General features: G+C 31.2%; 1 protein-coding gene across 1 annotated transcript; it reads right to left on the reverse strand.

Annotated features, from left to right (window-relative positions):
- Positions 1 to 7,224: 7,224 nt before the first annotated feature.
- LOC127097565 (homeobox-leucine zipper protein HDG11) lies at positions 7,225 to 11,753 on the reverse strand. The gene is made up of 10 exons (XM_051036060.1): positions 11,601 to 11,753; positions 10,790 to 10,907; positions 10,499 to 10,690; positions 9,681 to 10,139; positions 9,439 to 9,540; positions 9,140 to 9,346; positions 8,694 to 8,880; positions 8,243 to 8,511; positions 8,011 to 8,097; positions 7,225 to 7,818 (listed from the first exon to the last, which is right to left on the reverse strand). Exons 1-10 carry the CDS (start codon positions 11,708 to 11,710, stop codon positions 7,471 to 7,473), a joined length of 2,079 nt encoding a protein of 692 aa, XP_050892017.1. The 5' UTR covers positions 11,711 to 11,753; the 3' UTR covers positions 7,225 to 7,470.
- Positions 11,754 to 18,181: the final 6,428 nt, after the last annotated feature.

Below are 18,181 nucleotides of genomic sequence, written 5' to 3' on the forward strand. Positions count from 1 at the left end.
TAAACATGTAATTGCTTTAACTAGAAGATATGAATATGATGAAGATTCATGTGATGAACAAGTTTCCTATGAGGAATTGGCTACCTCCTATAGAGAACCGTGCATCAGAAGTGAAGAAGTGTGTCAGTTGGGAGAAAAACATAAGAAAATTATATCTCAGTTGCAGGATGAAAAAGAAAGACATCAATCTCCCATCTCTGATCTTCAAGATGAGGTGATACCGTTGACTTCCAAACTTGATAATATGACAAAGGATGTAAGAATGCTGAACAAGGGATCTAATATGTTAGATGAAGTCTTGCAAGTTGGAAAAGTGGTTGGAGATCTGAGGGGGATTGGCTTTAATTATCAATCTCTAGATAAATAAGGAGAAATCTCTATGACCAACTTTGTTCTTTATAAAAGGGAGTATGAGCCTATAATATCTAAACATCTGACTCAACATCGTGTCAGACATCAGAATACTCAACCTGGAGGCAAGTTATTACGCTGGAGATGTCATTACTGTGGAAAATATGGTCATATAAAGGCTTTTTGCTTCAAACTGTATGGCTACCCCTGGTATCCATCACAACCCATGGCTAATCAAATGGTAACTAACACGATAAGGGAGTGGATACCTAATCCTATCAACACTAGTGTTATATCTCACACCTCTCTTATAGCTTCAACTCGAGAAGACTGGTATTTTGACAGTGGATGTTCTAGATACATGACATGTGTCAAGAAGTTCTTGGAGAACATCAAGTCCTACTCAACCAGTTATGTCACTTTTGAAGATGGGGCTAAAGATGAAATTAAAAGAGTTAGAAGACTATCATGTACAGGACTTCTGAGTCTTGATATTGTCATGTTGGTAAAAGGTCTGGCTGCTAATTTGATTAGTATCAGTCAACTATGTGATGAGGGTCTTAAAGTTAATTTCACAAAATCAAAGTGTTTGGTCACTAATGAGAAAAATGAAGTTCTGATGAGGGGAGTCAGGTCTAAGGACAACTGTTATTTATGGACATCTCAAGAAATTAACTGCTCTTCCACATGCTTGATATCCAAAGAAGATGAAGTCAACCCGTGGCAACAAAAACTTGGAGATCTACATCTGAATGGCATGAAAAATACTACTTCAAAAGAAGCCATCATAGGTATTCCTAAGCTCAAGATGGAAGGGGGTAAAGTCCGTGGTGAGTGTTAAATTGGGAAGCAAACCAAGATGTCATATCCTAAGCTACAACATCAGACCACTTTAAAAGTTCTGGAACTTCTTCATATGGACTTAATGGGGACTATGCAGGTCAAGAGCCTTGGTGGGAAAAGGTATGTTTATGTAGTTGTTGATGATTTTTCAAGATTCACTTGGGTGAACTTCATCAAGGAAAAATCAGATTTCTTTAAGGTTTTCAAAGATTTATGTCAAAGGGTTCAAAGAGTTGGAATATGGAATTATCAGGATTAGAAGCGACCATGGGAAAGAATTTGAAAATAGAACACTTATTGAATTATGCTCCTCTAAAGGTATTATTCATGAGTTCTCTTCTCCCATCACCCCTCAGCAAAACGGAGTTCTTGAATGCAAGAACATGACTCTACAAGAATCAACTAGAGTCATGTTTCATGCCAAGCAACTTCCTTACCATTTTTGGGCTGAAGCAATGAATACTGCTAGTTATATTCATAATAGAGTCACTCTAAGAACTGGTACTTCAACTACTCTTTATGAACTATGGAAAGGAAGGAAGCCTATTTTCAAATACTTTCATGTATTTGGAAACAAATGCTACATTTTGGTTGATCGTGGGCAAAAAAGAAAGATGGATCCCAAGAGTGATGAGAGAATATTTCTAGGGTACTCTACAAACAACATAGACTATAGAGTTTTTAATTCCAGAACCAAACTCATGATGGAATCCATCAATGTTGTAGTGGATGATAATATCACCGAAAAAGGGGCTGATGTTGATGAAGATATTGGGACATCATTTCAGCAGATTGACACTTCTGAAAATGATCGAGTTATTGAGTCAGATAGTGAACCAGGAGGCACTGAACCAGACAACCGTCAAGTCAACAAAGGTCACTCTATCAGAATTCAAAAAGATCATCCAACAAAACTCATTATTGGAAATATTAATGAATGGGTCACCACTAGATCTAGAGATGTGATATCAAATGATTTCTTTGTCTCAAAGTTTGAACCTAAAAATGTGAAGGAAGCCTTGACTGATGACTCTCAAAATGAAAAGGGATTTCTACGATCTAAAACAAGCTCCCAGAGCTTATTTTGATACTTTAAACAATTTTCTACTTGAAAACAAGTGTCTAAGTAGGAAGAATGATATAACATTTTTCAAACCAAACATTTCTTTCTTGTGCATGTTCTTTTAGTTGATCTAGTGCTACTAACCAATCCTTATGCAAGGATCTTTCTGATATGATACAAATTAAAAATCAAAAGATGGGAGAGCTTTTTGTACTATCTTAAGGGTTACCTGATGGGGTTTGTCAATGATAATGTTTTTTATCGGGACACTAATGGTGTTTTTCAACAGACGTGATCAAGGTGTTGGCGTTTATGGTATCAGTTAAAGATTGTGATCATGGAACGTCTTAGAAGGTTAAGGTGATAAACTTGTAATAGATTTATCAACCCTTTATTTGGACCAACTCTCGTATAAAATGATTCGCATAGAAGTAACATTAATTGTTGTTTGTCGTTCCCTCAAAATGGGAGGTTTTCTCAAGTTATCTTGAGGTTTTGAGATAGTACACTTAATAGAGAATGAAAAATAAGATAACTCTGATAGATTCTCTAGTAAGCGATTTATTAATTGCTTAGTCAATTAAATTGATTTCTACTAACCTTTGATTAAGTTTTAAGTGTTTGTGGAGCAAAGGGGTGCCAAATGCAGCACGCCTAAAGCCAAATATCAACCTAAGGCCTAAGGAGGTTGAAAAAAAGATATCCAATGATTTCCTAAGGGAAAATGATTGGAATCTAAGCAATAAAGAAGTAGACACCAAAATTTCCTCTTGGTTTAGAAAATTCAAAGACTTTTGAGTTTCGTTCGAGAAAGAATCAAGGGGGAGAAATTCTCTAAAGCTTACCTACCAATTGATCTTAAAGTTGTATGCTACCATTTGTGATGAGAAGTAAGATCTTAGATCTTGGTTTTTATGCCTTACTTTGGACTACTCATGTCTATCTCTTTATAAGGTAACTTAATCCTTTTACACAAGATATATGTGATTTATTTGTTTTCATGTCTTTTTAATTATGCCAAAGCAAGAGAAGTATACTCTCAGAGGGAGTATATTATACTCTCTACTCATTTGAGGGGAAGTTTAACCACTACAATTATATATCTACATGTTTTAATTACTTAAGTCAATCGATTGCAAAAAGCCTAACTGATTGCTTAATTTATTACGACATTATCTTAATTACTGGTAACATCTCTCTATACAATCTTTCCATATTGGGCCAAGGTAGTTGACTAAATTTGGTCATCCAATCGATTGGAACACGAAGCCAATCTGTTTGGACATTAAAATATCCCATAGATTTTTTCCTTTTCTGTTGTTTTCATCTCTTATATAAAGGACAATCATCCCTTATTTATTACACACCATTTTCCAAAGCTCTTTATTTTCTTTGGAATTTATCTCTCTCTTTCTCTCTTGAAAACTATTTTTCTCACTTATATTGACTTAGTGCTTTTATAGTGAAAAGCTACTTATGAGGAATTTTATATGTGTTGTAGTATTGCTATAACTCTCAAGGGTGCAATAATCTTGAGGAATCATGTTTGGTTATTGAGATAAACCAGACATAAAATCTATGTTTTGGTTCTTGAGCTTTGTTGGAAAAAGTTTAATATGGTTCTTGATATAAGCTTGGAAAATATCTAATTGGTTCATTACCTTATCCTGGGTAAAAGTTTCCATTGTTGGTTGGGGATAAGCCTTTGTAAAATCTCAAGATCAGATTGTATCAAGGTTTGTGGACATATCATGTAAACGCTCAAGTTCATAGTCAAAATCTCAAGAAGATCTCTTGGGTACAGGATTAGGACAACATTCGGACAAACCTAGATAAATCATTGTTACCATCTCGCTAAACCCTTATCTTTTAATTTTTGTATTTTACTTAACTGCTTTTATTTTCCGTTGTTCAATTTACTCACATCTTAAAGAATACAGACACAATTAGTTTCTTAAGTAACAATAACTTTAAATTAGTCACGGATTTTGAATACCATAATCCACCCCCTTTTGTGTTTGAAGTCACGTGTCCTACATAGTTATTATTTTAGACACAATCTGTGAGCCAAAGACTTAGTCATATATAAAGATTCAAGTTTTGCCCACATCGAAGTCACATGCTTCTCCTCGGCGACTTTCATTAGAAATTTATCCCCGAGGCACATGATAATGACACTTCTGGCCTTATCCACCATCTTGATCTTCTCTTCTTGTGTTAGGCGTACTTGCATTGTTATCTCACCCTTCAATTCTCCAATACACTTCTCTTGATTTAAAATTTCTTGCATTTTCACTTTCCACAACCCCAAATTTTGTCTCTAGAAAATTTCTTGATCTTCCTTTTAGAACGCATTTGTGCTCACATGCAAACAAAACCCCTTTATCCCATGGTGGACACAATTTGTTGTAAAATTAGTAGAATAATTAAAAGTACTTCAGAATAATTATTCAGAGTTCCACCAAACCAAAAAATTTAGTGTGTGAGTACAAAGAATAATGAAAACTAAAATAAATGGTCTTCAGCAATAATAACTTTGTAAGCAATAAAACATCAATTTAAGGTGGTAGAAAAAGATAAAGTAAAAATAATAAATACAATAATTCATTTACCCAATTCGATCAAAAAATATACTATATAGGAGAGAACATCTCTCAGGCTCATTATACTTCCAAGAGTTGTTATAAAATATTACAGACGAGTTACAAGAAAATAGTCACCCAAGTTTCCAAGAACAAATCCTATTTTCTACCTAGGTGTTTCTCAATCTCTCCAATTCTCAATATATGATCACGCAAGTCCAAAGTGTTTAGAAGTGTTTCCTAATCTTCTTGAGATATCACTCTTAGAAACTTACCCTTGTCTCTCTAATATTACCAATATGATTTCCAAATCATTGTCTCTGTCTTTAGCTATAAACTTCTTAAGGTTGTGATAACAAGTATTCAAGATATACATATTTATAACTACTAAAACCCAACAGATCTATAACAATCCCAAAACATAACCCATAAATGAACAAATCCACAAACTAAAAAATGGAGCCTAATAGATGTAAAACGAGAAAACTTAACCCTAGCTCCGACAAACTGAACCGTCTGTTGGACCCGAACCCACTGTCTAACTGCCGCCAACATCTCACCATGTTGGACCCACTGCAAGCCTCACTCTGTGTTATGGCATCTTCGTCGAATTCGAAAATGAATTCTGATTTCTACAATCTCAAAATATATTTTATTCATCTTCATCACTTAATGTTATAAGGCATACTTCAACTAGGGCTGGAAATGAGTCGAGTCAAGTCGAACTCACTCAACTCGAATCGACTTGATAAGAATTGGTTCAGGTTAAAACTCAACTCGAGTTGAATCCAAACTTTTTTTAAGCTCAAGCTCGACTCATTCTAAGTTCACGAATAATTTGGTTCAACTCGTTAGATTCATATTGTTTGCTTCACAAACTTAAAATCCATTTTTAAAGTCTCTCTCTCTCTCTCTCTCTCTCTCTCTCTCTCTCTCTCTCTCTCTCTCTCTCTCTCTCTCTCTCTCTCCTCTCTCTCTCTCTCTCTCTCTCTCTCTCTCTCTCTCTCTCTCTCTCTCTCTCTCTCTCTCTCTCTCTCTCTCTCTCTCTCTCTCTCTCTCTCTCTCTCTCTCTCTCTCTCTCTCTCTCTCTCTCTCTCTCTATATATATATATATATATATATATATATATATATATATATATATATATATATATATATATATATATATATGTTTGACATTTTAAAAGAAAAACATTTAAATAAAATAAAAGTTTTAAAATTGAAATTTAATTTTTTTCAAAAATCCTTGATATTTTTATTTGATATAAGAACTTTATTAAATAAAAAAGTTTAATCTTTAATCACTTTATATTTTTTTTATATGACATAGATTTTTTTTATAATTATTTTAAAATATATTATACTTATTTGAGAGTATAAAATGATCAATTAAATCCGTTAGATTAAATAATAAAAAATAAAAAATTGAAGTAAATTAGGCCTAAGTTTGCTAAGATCTATTCAAAATGATCTCATAAAGAATAGTATCATTCATCTAACTTTTATGTATTTACTTTAATAATGTAAAATGTTAATAATATTTATCAGAAATTTATAATTTCAAAAACAAGTTTTCTTTAATAAAAAATTTAAACAAATATCAACTTGTTTGAACTAAACCAAACCATTTCATTTCTCATGGATTTTGTTTAGTTCAAATTTCATATAAAAGCATTGTAAAAATCAAATAAAAACAAATTGGTTGATTTTTTTTAATTGAACTTTTGTAAAAAAAATCTAAATTGAATTAATTTAACGTGTTATTCTCCTAAATTAAAAACAAAGTTTCTTAGTGAGAGAAAGGAAAGATTAGTAAAAAACACTTTTACTTAAAGAACGGATTTTAAAGTTGGATGTTGTCATTCTTGGGAGAAGTATGGTTTTATGTTCTATTAATTGTGCTTATCTCTGTGTATACTTTCCACCTCTTTATAAACTAAACTCATTCTTTTTTAATTTTGTCTATATGCTTGTATTATTTATTTATTTATTCCCACCTTTTTGATATAGCAAAAGAAGGAGAAGTATATTCCGAGAAGGATATGGGGTCATACTCACGATATTTCATCTGTGAAGAAGAAGTAATGATCAAAGATTTTTTATCAGGACTAATACGTTTTTGTGAGATCAAAACATTAAGTTAAGGACAAAACTTAAGATCAAATGACATTTAAGGAAGTCTTTGATGGTCTCTTCTCCAACAACTTCTAATGATAGTATATATCAAATAAATTATCTCAAACCTCTAACGATGATTAAGTCTTTTGCTAAACCATCTTTACTACCTTGGAAGATAAGAAATATGTAACAATATTGTCTCTTTGGTCTTAACTCTATCTATTTTTTTGGCTATCCATATTTATAAGGAGGATAATCATTGTGCATACATCTTAGCAGATTTCAATAAAAACTTGCAAGGTATTCTTTAACTTTAGAATTTGCTAATCCTTGAGATTTTACACCTACTTTCCATTTATATATCCATGACACTTTGCCCATTTTATTTAAAAAAATAATCCTAAAACACTAACAAGTATCACAAGAGTCCATTTTATTGATAAAAATCGAAACAACAAAACATTATTCTTAAACAAGAAATGTCAAAACTTTAATAGCAGCTCCATTGAATTGTTACATCATCATGAGTGCATCTCTCACTTTGAGAAGGGTAGTAGTCAAAAGGTTGTTGACGTTTGATACAGTTTGTGCACTCAACATCATAGCTCCATCTGAACTAGAAGCCAGAATTTGATAAGATAGAGTCAACAAAGAACCAACTTTGGAGTTTCCATCTTCTTTTTCGCTTGAGCACACAACAAATCCAGAAGAGAGAATTTGCATTCCTCTTGTGTCTTCACCCTTAATGGCAGCTTGTAAAGATGCAACATCAGTAGGAGTAAATATAACATATGAACCCACTGATGATTTGAAGTTTTCTTGAAGAATCATTGTCTCGTTCTCAATACCCGGAATCGAAGGCTGGTCCATAAAATAAAAAATAACTCAAGTTCTAACCCTAATTTATAATCAATTCTAGAGACAAAATAAATCATACTTGAAAATACAATATAGTAATAATTTCTATAAAATTATTTCGAGACTTTAACAAAAAAAAATATATTTTTTGCTATTTAAAAATATAAATATAAATTTTAAATAAGTGATAAGTACCTTGATAATTGAAATGAAATTTCTCGGATGTCCATTAGAGATATGCGCAATTTCTTGCACTTGATTTTCATATGCAAGTACATCCCACTATAAAAGTAAATATAATTAAACATGTTATCTAACAATTATTTGATTAAAAGTTAAAATCTTATCTACCAAATGAAAGATTCATAGTGTAATATAAAACAATAATTATGATAAAAACAAAAGAATGGTAAATTAGATATCAAACCTTAAATCTTTGTGTATGATCAATGAGGAACTCAAAAACTTTTTCAGCTGGTAGAGGAATGAGAAGTGTTGAAGTAGCACAAATAATTGTGCCATTTGGTTTTCCTTTTCTAGGAGATGTATCAACAGATATGTTAATTCCTCCAACACTTTCTTCGATTAAACTTTGAAAGTTCAGTTTATTTTTTAGGGCTAAACTTTCACAAAACATCTTAACCATTCGGTGTGAAAGCTTCATCACACTCTTTCTCCCTTCAATTGTTTGAATCACTGAGTAATAAGCAACGTATAGATTAATTTATTGGTATTAGTGTCCAACCTAACAATATCGATTTTTTTCAGTTGAACTAGTATTTGTAGACATTTATAATATTTTACATTAAATATATATCAAAATTAAACATGGATTAAAATTTGGGTTTAGTTGTAGAGTAAAGTTGAGAAAGTGTAACCTCCTTCAGATTCTCGATCAGGTATTTTTTGAACATGGAAACTGGTTGATTTGTCACACATTCTTTGAAACTCTTTAATCCAACTTTTTGCTCCATATAAATTATTGATATCAATAAGATATTTGTATAGGTCATGTGTATGTGTATGGATCTTATCATCCAATTCCACATGTTCAACCCAAGTAACCTAAAACATAAAATATGTAATTAATGATAAGATATTTGAATATTAGTCATTCATGTAGTTTGTGAATTAATTTTTTTTTATAATCAAACAACTTGATTTGTCCGGCCAAGATCAAACAGTTCGTATTTGAAATCTGTATTTTGACTAATTATACAATGTCGAAATATGAGTTGTGTGGTCTAGATTAGAAAATCTAGGTCATTTGAATTTATCAAATTTTTTGTTATACTATATTTCACAAATATGTAATCATACTAACCGAACAAAAATCGAGAGACATTTCTTGAATCAAGCATCCAGACGGATGTTTCCAAGAGCGAGCAAGAGGACTAATTTCTCGTAGAGAGGAATCATATGACACATTTGTTATCACCCATACTCCAACATCAATTTGTTTACAATAGCGAATGATGAAAAATTCACGAGGTCGTACAAGAGGTGATAGAATATGCATTTGTTCATACATCTGCAAAAAAAAACCACATTAAAAGAAATTCATGAGTGTTATAGTCAACACACTTTTAACATAAACTAACATTCACATAAAAATTAAGTTACCAATTGCAATGCTCCATCTCGATTTCCCATCGATCCATTTTCAAACACTTTAATTATTTCGGACTTTGAAACAATTGTTGGGAACAACTTCGCCCATTTGACCTATCTCAATTAAAAAATATTATAAAGATGATCTATATCTATAAGAATTAACTTTTAATTTAACATGAATTTCATAAAACATTTATTCAAAAAAATATTGAACTAGATAACATACAAATGAGTCAAAAGTGCATTCTTACCGGATCCAAGAACATGTCAATCAATTCCATGCTACTGATGTTGACAACAGAAGTATACTTTGATGATTCTTTAACTACATTTTCACTTTTTAAGTGATTTGGTTTTGGGAAAGCTTGCTCATAAATTCCATAAGAAAGAGTTAATATCTCATCTTTCACACTAGAAGAGTCCGTCCAAAAAGGTTCATTGACACGCACAAGTGTCACTAATTCGTTCATTGCAATAGCTACAATTTGAGATACTATTGATTTTTCTACATCACCAATTGATTTTGGTTCATTCGCTAGTATACCATGATTGTGATTATGACTTGAACTTCCACCAATTTCTTGTTTTAGTGGAATTTCAACTTCCAAGTTTCTAGCAAATTCTTTTGTTTGAGCAAGAGATTGCTTAAACTCATGTAGTGATATCTCTTTCTTTGAATACCTTGCTAAGAGAGTAGAAGCTTTGTCAACCTAAAAACGTAAAATTTGATTCATCAATAAACGTAATATTTAATTTAAATAATTTATATTATATTCCATCCGTTTTAAAATGACTGTCGTTTTAACAAATAAAATTTATTTCAAAATGATTGTTATTCCCACTTTTCAATGTAAAAATATAAATAAAAACGGTGGGTCAGATCCCAATTTTCTATCTCTACGACAAACTGCAATATAATTGGGATCAAATCAACCGATAGTTGGTTAGTTTCTAGCCAAGACGTTTGATTTATTCAAAATTTAAAACATGTTTTATTTTAAATAAATAAAAAATGTGTTAACAATATTCAGTTTAAATTAAAATATAATCAATGAAAAAATTCACTAGCCTCTTCTTTAAGTCTGGTGTTTTGCTCTGCCATCTTTTGCATTGAAAGTTCATTCTCTTTAGAAGGAACTGGAGGACCCCCACAGGTAGTGCAAAGTTTGGCCTTCAATGTCTCTTTCATATGAATATTTTGATGAAGAAGATCCTCATTCTCAGCACGAAGAGCACTATTATTTTCTCTACTATTTTGTTTCTAAATGTACCAAATATAAAAAATGATTAGTACTAAATATATGAGAAGCATGTGAAATAAATTTGAAATGAAATTAAGAAATTAGTGAAAATAAAATACCTTTAATAGAGTTCTTCTATTTTGAAACCAATATTTTACTTGTATGGGCTCAAGCCCAATCTCTTCAGCTAATTGACTTCTTTGCTCCTTACTTGGATGACAATCTTGTTCTATGAATCTTCATTAAAAAAAGTATTCTAAATTAATTGAGGTGGTGTTGAGAAATGAGTTAAATAATTAAATAATTAAAAAAATAATGTTTAGTCAAAGAAAAATATACTATTTTATGACCAAGAATAAAAAAATATAAATATAATCATAAAACTCATATTTGCTCATTATCCCTTTAAAGTCCCAATTTTCTATATATAAAATGTATACAAAAATTATTTATCATTCACATTAATTTATTATAAACACTAAAATAAAATATAAAATTTCTAACAAAATTTCACATCGGTGTAATATTTTAATCGAGGTGAAAATAAAATACGGTGGCATTTTTGAAATTTTGGTCGATGGGTATTATCTATTTTCTCAGTTAGAAGTTGAATCAATAGAAAAAATTATAAACAATTCGTTCAATCATAAATCTAATCAATAGGAAAATCCTGCGGTGAGGAGTCAACTCATGAATTAGTTTTATATTGGATCAAAATTTAAACCATGAGAAGGTCTTAAGACTCTATTAAAAATCAAAAACCTGTGCACATATAAACCATATATGACAGTAATATTTACTTATATATTTTTAATAATTTATTAATATAAATAAATTATTGAAAGTGGTGTATACCCCAATACAATCAATAAATTAATAATATATATAAATAAATTAATAATGAAATAATATTAATAGAAATCATCTTACTTTTTAAGTACGGATATCTGATAGGGTGTAAAACGCATGTTGGATGATCTATTTGAATTATCAATGTCATCTTCATCAAATTCACCAGCAACTCTCATTGAGTAATCCATTTGTAACTTATTTAGATAATAAAATATACTCACAAAAAATTGAAATTCGTTTTTATCGATATTTATGTCCGAGATATGTAAATTGCAGGGTATTTATATACACGGAATAGACGTTCTCGAAACTTCAAAATAATTTTTGAATAAAAAAAAGGGGCAAAAATTATTTAATGAAAAAGAAAAAGGCAATAATAAGTCATAGATTTTCCTCTAGATTTGTAAATATTGACAAATGGAAGGTTTATAGATTATTTTATAAATAATTTTTTTATTAAATTTAAAAAAGGAAAAGAGAATATGAATATTGTATCATATCATGTCACAATTTTATGTTTGGTAATACAATAAAAAAACACAAATTTAACATATGTATTAAGTGTATATCAAATTATATTTATATTTTAATATAAAAAAATTATTGATATTTATAAATAATAACTTATATATAAAAGAATTTATGCATACTGCTAGAACCTTAGATTTATTCAAATTTCAATGTACATAGTTAAAAAGAATTTAAAAAATGGTTGTAAAATTTCATGTTAATTAATAAAATTTCCTCTATCCCCAATTAAAAAAGATAATGATCATTTTTTATTGTAGAGATTTGAATATGTTTGACATAAAATTCTACTAAAAAAAGTAAAATAATCTGTTTAAACATGTATCCTAGAATAATTGTGAGTTTTTTCTAGCCAATACAAATTGTAAATTATAATTTCTGTTAAAGAACCCATTTAAAATACTAATTTTACTATATTATAATGCATTGTATTAGGAGTGAATTCAAATAATATATATGGTAGATCAATAATGCTTAATGTTATTAAGAATTAATATTCTAAATAATTATATAATAAATAATAACCTATATTTTGAAAGGATAATTTATTTGTGAAAAATAATACTGTTCATTGGGAGCTGCAGAAACATTTGATTATATAGTGTAAGTTTGAACTTTTACATCATATTTTGCGTTTGTCTGTTTGATAAGATTCAAAGAGTTTTTAATTTTTATTAATAAAAAATATTTGTTTGATAATTATGTTTTACCTTTTTGTTTGTAGCGTTTTTATTAATTTTTATTTTTTTTCTAAAAGTTATTTGAAATAGTTTTTGAGTTTTTAGATTTTAACTTGTGACTTTTTCTTTTATTTATATTCTTATTATTCTAACAAAAATCTATTCTTATACTTCAATATACTACCTTATATAATAAGATAATAAACCACTATTTTTTTATTAAAAATATCATTTTATGTCATTTTGTATCTAGCAGCTAATGTAATAACTAATTTATTAAACACTCAAATTAATTAAATTATCGGTTATCATTCATTAGCTATAAACTATCAACCATCAGCTATTAACTACTAACTATTAGTCATCAACTACCAACTATCAAATATATGCTAGTTTTACCAAACAGAACATTATTTCTTTTTAAGTATGGGTATTCGCGAATTGGTTTGATTTGATTTCGAGAGAATCCCATGTCTAAATCGATAAAAAAAATATACATATTGGTTTGTATTTTATTTGTATATTTTTGCAACCGAACAAACCAAACAATAACGAATTTGTTTAGGTTGGATTGATCGAATACATTAAAAACAAATGTGCAAAAATATTTTCAAAAAAATATTAATTTTAGTCAATTAATTTTCTATAATAATATAAAATTTCTTATTTTTTTGTTTCTCCATATGTCACAAATGACATTTTATTTGTTTTAAAAGTTGAATATCTAAAATTAATTTCAACGATAACAATGATATAAATTATATAAATTAATATGGATGTTTTAGATAGATAAATTTGCAACTAAAATTTTAGAAATTTGATACTCAAACCAATTAACAACAAATTTCATTAGTTTAATTTGATTTTTTACGAACTAAAAAAAGTCCAACTCAAAAAGAATCTCAAGTAGAAACCTAAATCACCATATTTTTATTTTTTACCAATATTTATTTGAGCATGTGTTGGTTATTAATCTAATAGGGAAATAACAGAAATAGTAAAAATAGTAGAAGAATGATATCATAATACGATGTACTTAAATATTCAAAGAATTTATACATATTATTTGAACGGGTGTACAATTTTATTAAAATTTCAATAAAAAATAAAATATATAAAATAATTTTCATTATTTATTTCAAATATTTAATTTTATTATAAATTTTGTTATAATATAATATGAGAATTCATGTATTTTTATGGATACATGTATATAGTTGAAGAAGTGAAAAGTTTATTAGTGATGGTAAGTGTTTCATCCTGAAATCATAAATAGTTGAAGTATGTGGTGAAAAATCCTGAATTGTTGGTACTGATCTTCGATACGGTGGCACAGGGGTGGACATATAAGGTTATTACTCAAACGCTCAAGTCAGAGTAAGATCCAAGATGAGTGTAGTGAAAACTGAAGATCAGAAAGTGTACCTTACATTCCGTGTCAGATGACTTTTAAACCTTGGGTCAAGTTGACTCGACTTACATTGATTTAGCCATAAGCCAGTTATGCCTTTGTGTAGCACCTCAAATTTGCACCTATCATTGTACATACATTTTCATATTAGGTCATAGCATATCATGGTCCATTGCATAGCATTGCATTGCCTCTTTTGCCTCAAGTGCAAGCCAATCAAGGAATTAGGTCAAACTGATCAGGAGATCAGTCAACCAAGCAAGCAAGTGCATTTCTCAAGGAGCCAAGGCCCTAGGGTTTGTCCAAAAAGTTCACATGACTTGGAGGTCTATTTGAAGTGTTCAAGTCAAGGGTTGAAGGCTTGGAGATCATCAGTTCATACACAGACAGTCAATAGTCAGTCAAAGCAGTGGATGGTGGCCATTCTTGTGGAATTTGGGCACCATGATCAATAATCAAGAGTTCATACAACTTGGGACATCATTTGAAGTCAAGTTCTCAAGGAATTAGGGTTTGGAATTCATCAGAAGAGGCTCAGTCAGGCAGAAACCCTAAAAGTCAACTGTTGGTCAACTGTCCATTTAATCAGTGATTTGATGATTGGATTTGGTTTGAAAGAGCTCATTCATGTCCAAATAGGCCTCATATATCATGTCAAACACCATCATGGAAGAATTTGAAGCCAGAGCAAAAATTTCCAAAAATGGAAACTGGACCTGTAACTGAAACTTACCAAAAATGGAAAGTCTTGATCCTCAAACTTACATCATGATACAAGCTTCAAATGAATTTTTGCCCAACATGAAAGTTGAAGATATTGTTCTCCCATTTCCAAAAAGTCCAAGAACTCTCAATTCCCATGTGTGGTTGGCAAGTTATGATCGAATCGATTTCAGAAATTCTTGAACTTCAAGAGGCCATATCTCTCAAACCGTTTGGCCAATTTTGGTGGGGTTTTTTCCTACAAGTCACATTTGATCCCCTCTTTCCAAAAATATAAATTTCATGAGCCAAAACTTCACCAATCAAAATGGCATTTTTTGACTTATCTCATTTAAATGCAAGTTTGACCAATGTTTGACTTTTTGATATAAACATTTTTCTACCATTTGGCCAATTGGAATAGCTCAGAAATATCATTTAAAGTTTGTTTGCAAGCTCAAATTATGCAGTACTTGCACCCATCATGAATCCATGCTTAGTTGCTTGAATTGGAAGAAAAGTACAAATTCAACCATGCTACTCCATGCTTCCACCATACCTTGCTTAGTACTCTCAAATAGCAGACCTTATGCATCATTTCTCTGTCAATTAGAACCTCATTTAGCAGCCAAAAAACCAGCAAAACAAAGGCCATACTAACTTGCTTGGAATTGGGAAGAAAGTACATGTTTGCAACAACTCCATCCCACAAAACCATGGACCATGCTTGGCACTCAAGGACAGCAGAGTATTATTTCATTTTTTCTGTCAATTGAGGACTGATAGCAGCAGCAGCCCATACTGCATACAACTCTCACTCATTGGGCATTTTTTCTCAAAATTGCAAATGCTGTCAAAAAGGACCAGCAACACAAGACAGCAGGGGTGATGGTTATTTCCTGTCATGTTACACACTACTAGCAGCCAAGCCTTGAGATTGCAAACAGAACTGATTCATTCTCTCACACTTCACTCTTGCATTTTTAGAAAAAGCTGTCAAAAACTTCAAAAGAACTTGAGCTTGGCCATGCCTTGTACCACAGAAACAGCAGACATATACCCTCATTTTCTGTCAAATGAAACTGCTAACTAGCATCCATCAAACAGATTTTCAAGACAGAACTTCACATTCACTAAAAACTCCATTTTTGCATTTTTCAAACCTGTCCAAGAACTTCCAAAAGAACCTAGCCTTGCATTGTATTTTCACCATCCATTCATCATTTGGAGAACCCTAGTAGCAGCATCAGCCATCATTTTGCACAAGAATTCACTCTCTCTAAAAGATTCATCTTGCTTTGCATTTTCCATTTTTCTGTCAAAAACTCAAAGAACTCGAGCTGGTTTATGTTTTTCCATCATCTACCATCACTCCTGAGCAGCTGTCCAGCTTAATAACACAACTGTGAAGCAATTTCACCAACTGCTATTGCTTAATTTCTCCCATGGCAGTTCGTGGTCTGAGCCTTGCCAAGCTTTGATGAGCAAAAATCTCTTAACCATTCATCATTTGGGGATACGTGGAGCATCTGTTTCATCCATTTGAAACCAAACATTTCCAAATCAACTCAGTTCTTCAATTTTGGTAAGAAACTCGACTCTCTCCATTTCCAAAGTTATGAGATGTTTCTTGTAGACTTCGTTATGCTGAGAACAATGAAATTTGAATCGTGTGAAATGGCCTTGTATTGAGTGAGAGCTTTGATTCTTAAGTTTCATGTTCAAGTATGTTCTTGGTCATTTCTTGTTGTGTAGCTCAAATTAATGAAAACTAAGCCTGGATTTGGATCATATGTTGTTTGCTGGTTTGATTGCTATACTCATTTCCCATTTCTGGGAATTTTGTTCTTCATGATGAAGAACACGTACTGTTCATTCAAACCCTAGATGCATGAAATCCAGAATTTTTCACGTTTGGCTGTTGTCGTTTGCTTCTGCGCACGGATTCACTGTTCCAGCCTTCATGAGCCAATCACGTTATTTCCTCCCTTGCCCCAAAACGCAGCGCTTAAGTTAGTGGCAAGGGTATTTACAAAAATGCCACCCCCGGGCCCCATGTCACATTGAATCATGTTATTTCTTTCACAATTATTTCCTTTAATCACTCAAACTCCCAAAAATCATAACTTGTCCAATTGTGATCCAAATTTAATGGGATTTTTTGTGTTGTGTTCATCATGGTCTCTAGTTTTTTATCATCATTTTTCCAGATTTTTATGATCAATGAATTTTAAATGGCAATAGGGTTTTGTTCATGTATGCAAATATTGTACACTTAGCCAAAACATTTGTGAAATGATGAGAATGCATCCAATGGCTCCCAAATTTTTTGTGCTTAAACTAGACACACTCATGGTGATTTTGGTGTAGAGTTTGTGAATTTATCATTTGTGGTTTGTGAGTTATGATTTTTTGAATTAGGGTGTGACAATTTGTGTCACACCATTGATGTCCAACTTCATGATTTTCATTACCATGCTTCTTGACCTCCAATTGATCCAATTTTTTGCATGAACCTACTCTTGTATGTCTAGTTTACATGTGAATTTTCTTGGAATTATTTGTGGCATTTCCTAATTGTTTGGGATTTTCTCCCCTGCTTGGTCATATGTTGACTTTGTGTGACACATGTTCCCATTTCATTTGTGAAATTCTCATACTTTATTAGATGGACATGAAATTTTACATGAGATAACTAGACACCCTCATCTTTGCCATGGTTTTAGTCCCATTCATTTATCATACACCATCTCTGACTTATGATTTTTCTAAGTTGATGCATGTTTGGTTGACTTCTTTGAGCATGTTCAAAATGGCTTTGACTTTCTGATTTTCATTGACTGCCTTCCACTTGTCCAAATGAGATGAAATTTGACATGCTTACCATGCTATGGATTGTGATTGACCATGATTTATTTGGTGATTTTTGGAAATGTTTGAGATTGCTTTTGATGCAAGTCTTGCTGTTGACTTCTATGAGCTTCTAAATGCCATGTTTTGACCTAATTTGTTCATGAAATGGTGATGATGATTGATATGAATGTGAACCCAATTGGTCTTGTTTCTTAATTGTTTGAACATGATTTTGATTGGGCATTGCTTGCTGTTTTGACTTTCTCATTCATGTTTGACCCTAGGCTTGCCCTAGTGGTCCTGGTACTCACTTTTGAGCTTATGTTTTCAGGTTAAGCTACAAATGCTTCAAAGAGATCATTACAATTTGATTGAGCTTTCTTGAATATCATTGTCTAACTTGTTTGTTTTGTAGGTGGCTTGGCTCACATGCCTTAAGCCTTGTGCCTTGCACATTCACTTGCTTGTGTTGACTGGTTGATGTC

Source organism: Lathyrus oleraceus, chromosome 1 (assembly GCF_024323335.1).
Source record: "Lathyrus oleraceus cultivar Zhongwan6 chromosome 1, CAAS_Psat_ZW6_1.0, whole genome shotgun sequence".
Lineage (NCBI taxonomy): Eukaryota > Viridiplantae > Streptophyta > Magnoliopsida > Fabales > Fabaceae > Lathyrus > Lathyrus oleraceus.

Coding starts and splice junctions, on each gene's coding strand:
- LOC127097565 (XM_051036060.1), bottom strand. CDS start 11,710: ATGGATTACTCAATGAGAGTTGCTGGTGAATTTGATGAAGATGACATT. Junction 9,347..9,438: donor GAGATGGAGCATTGCAATTG/GTAACTTAATTT, acceptor TTTTTTTTGCAG/ATGTATGAACAAATGCATAT. Junction 8,881..9,139: donor TGTCTCTCGATTTTTGTTCG/GTTAGTATGATT, acceptor TTTATGTTTTAG/GTTACTTGGGTTGAACATGT.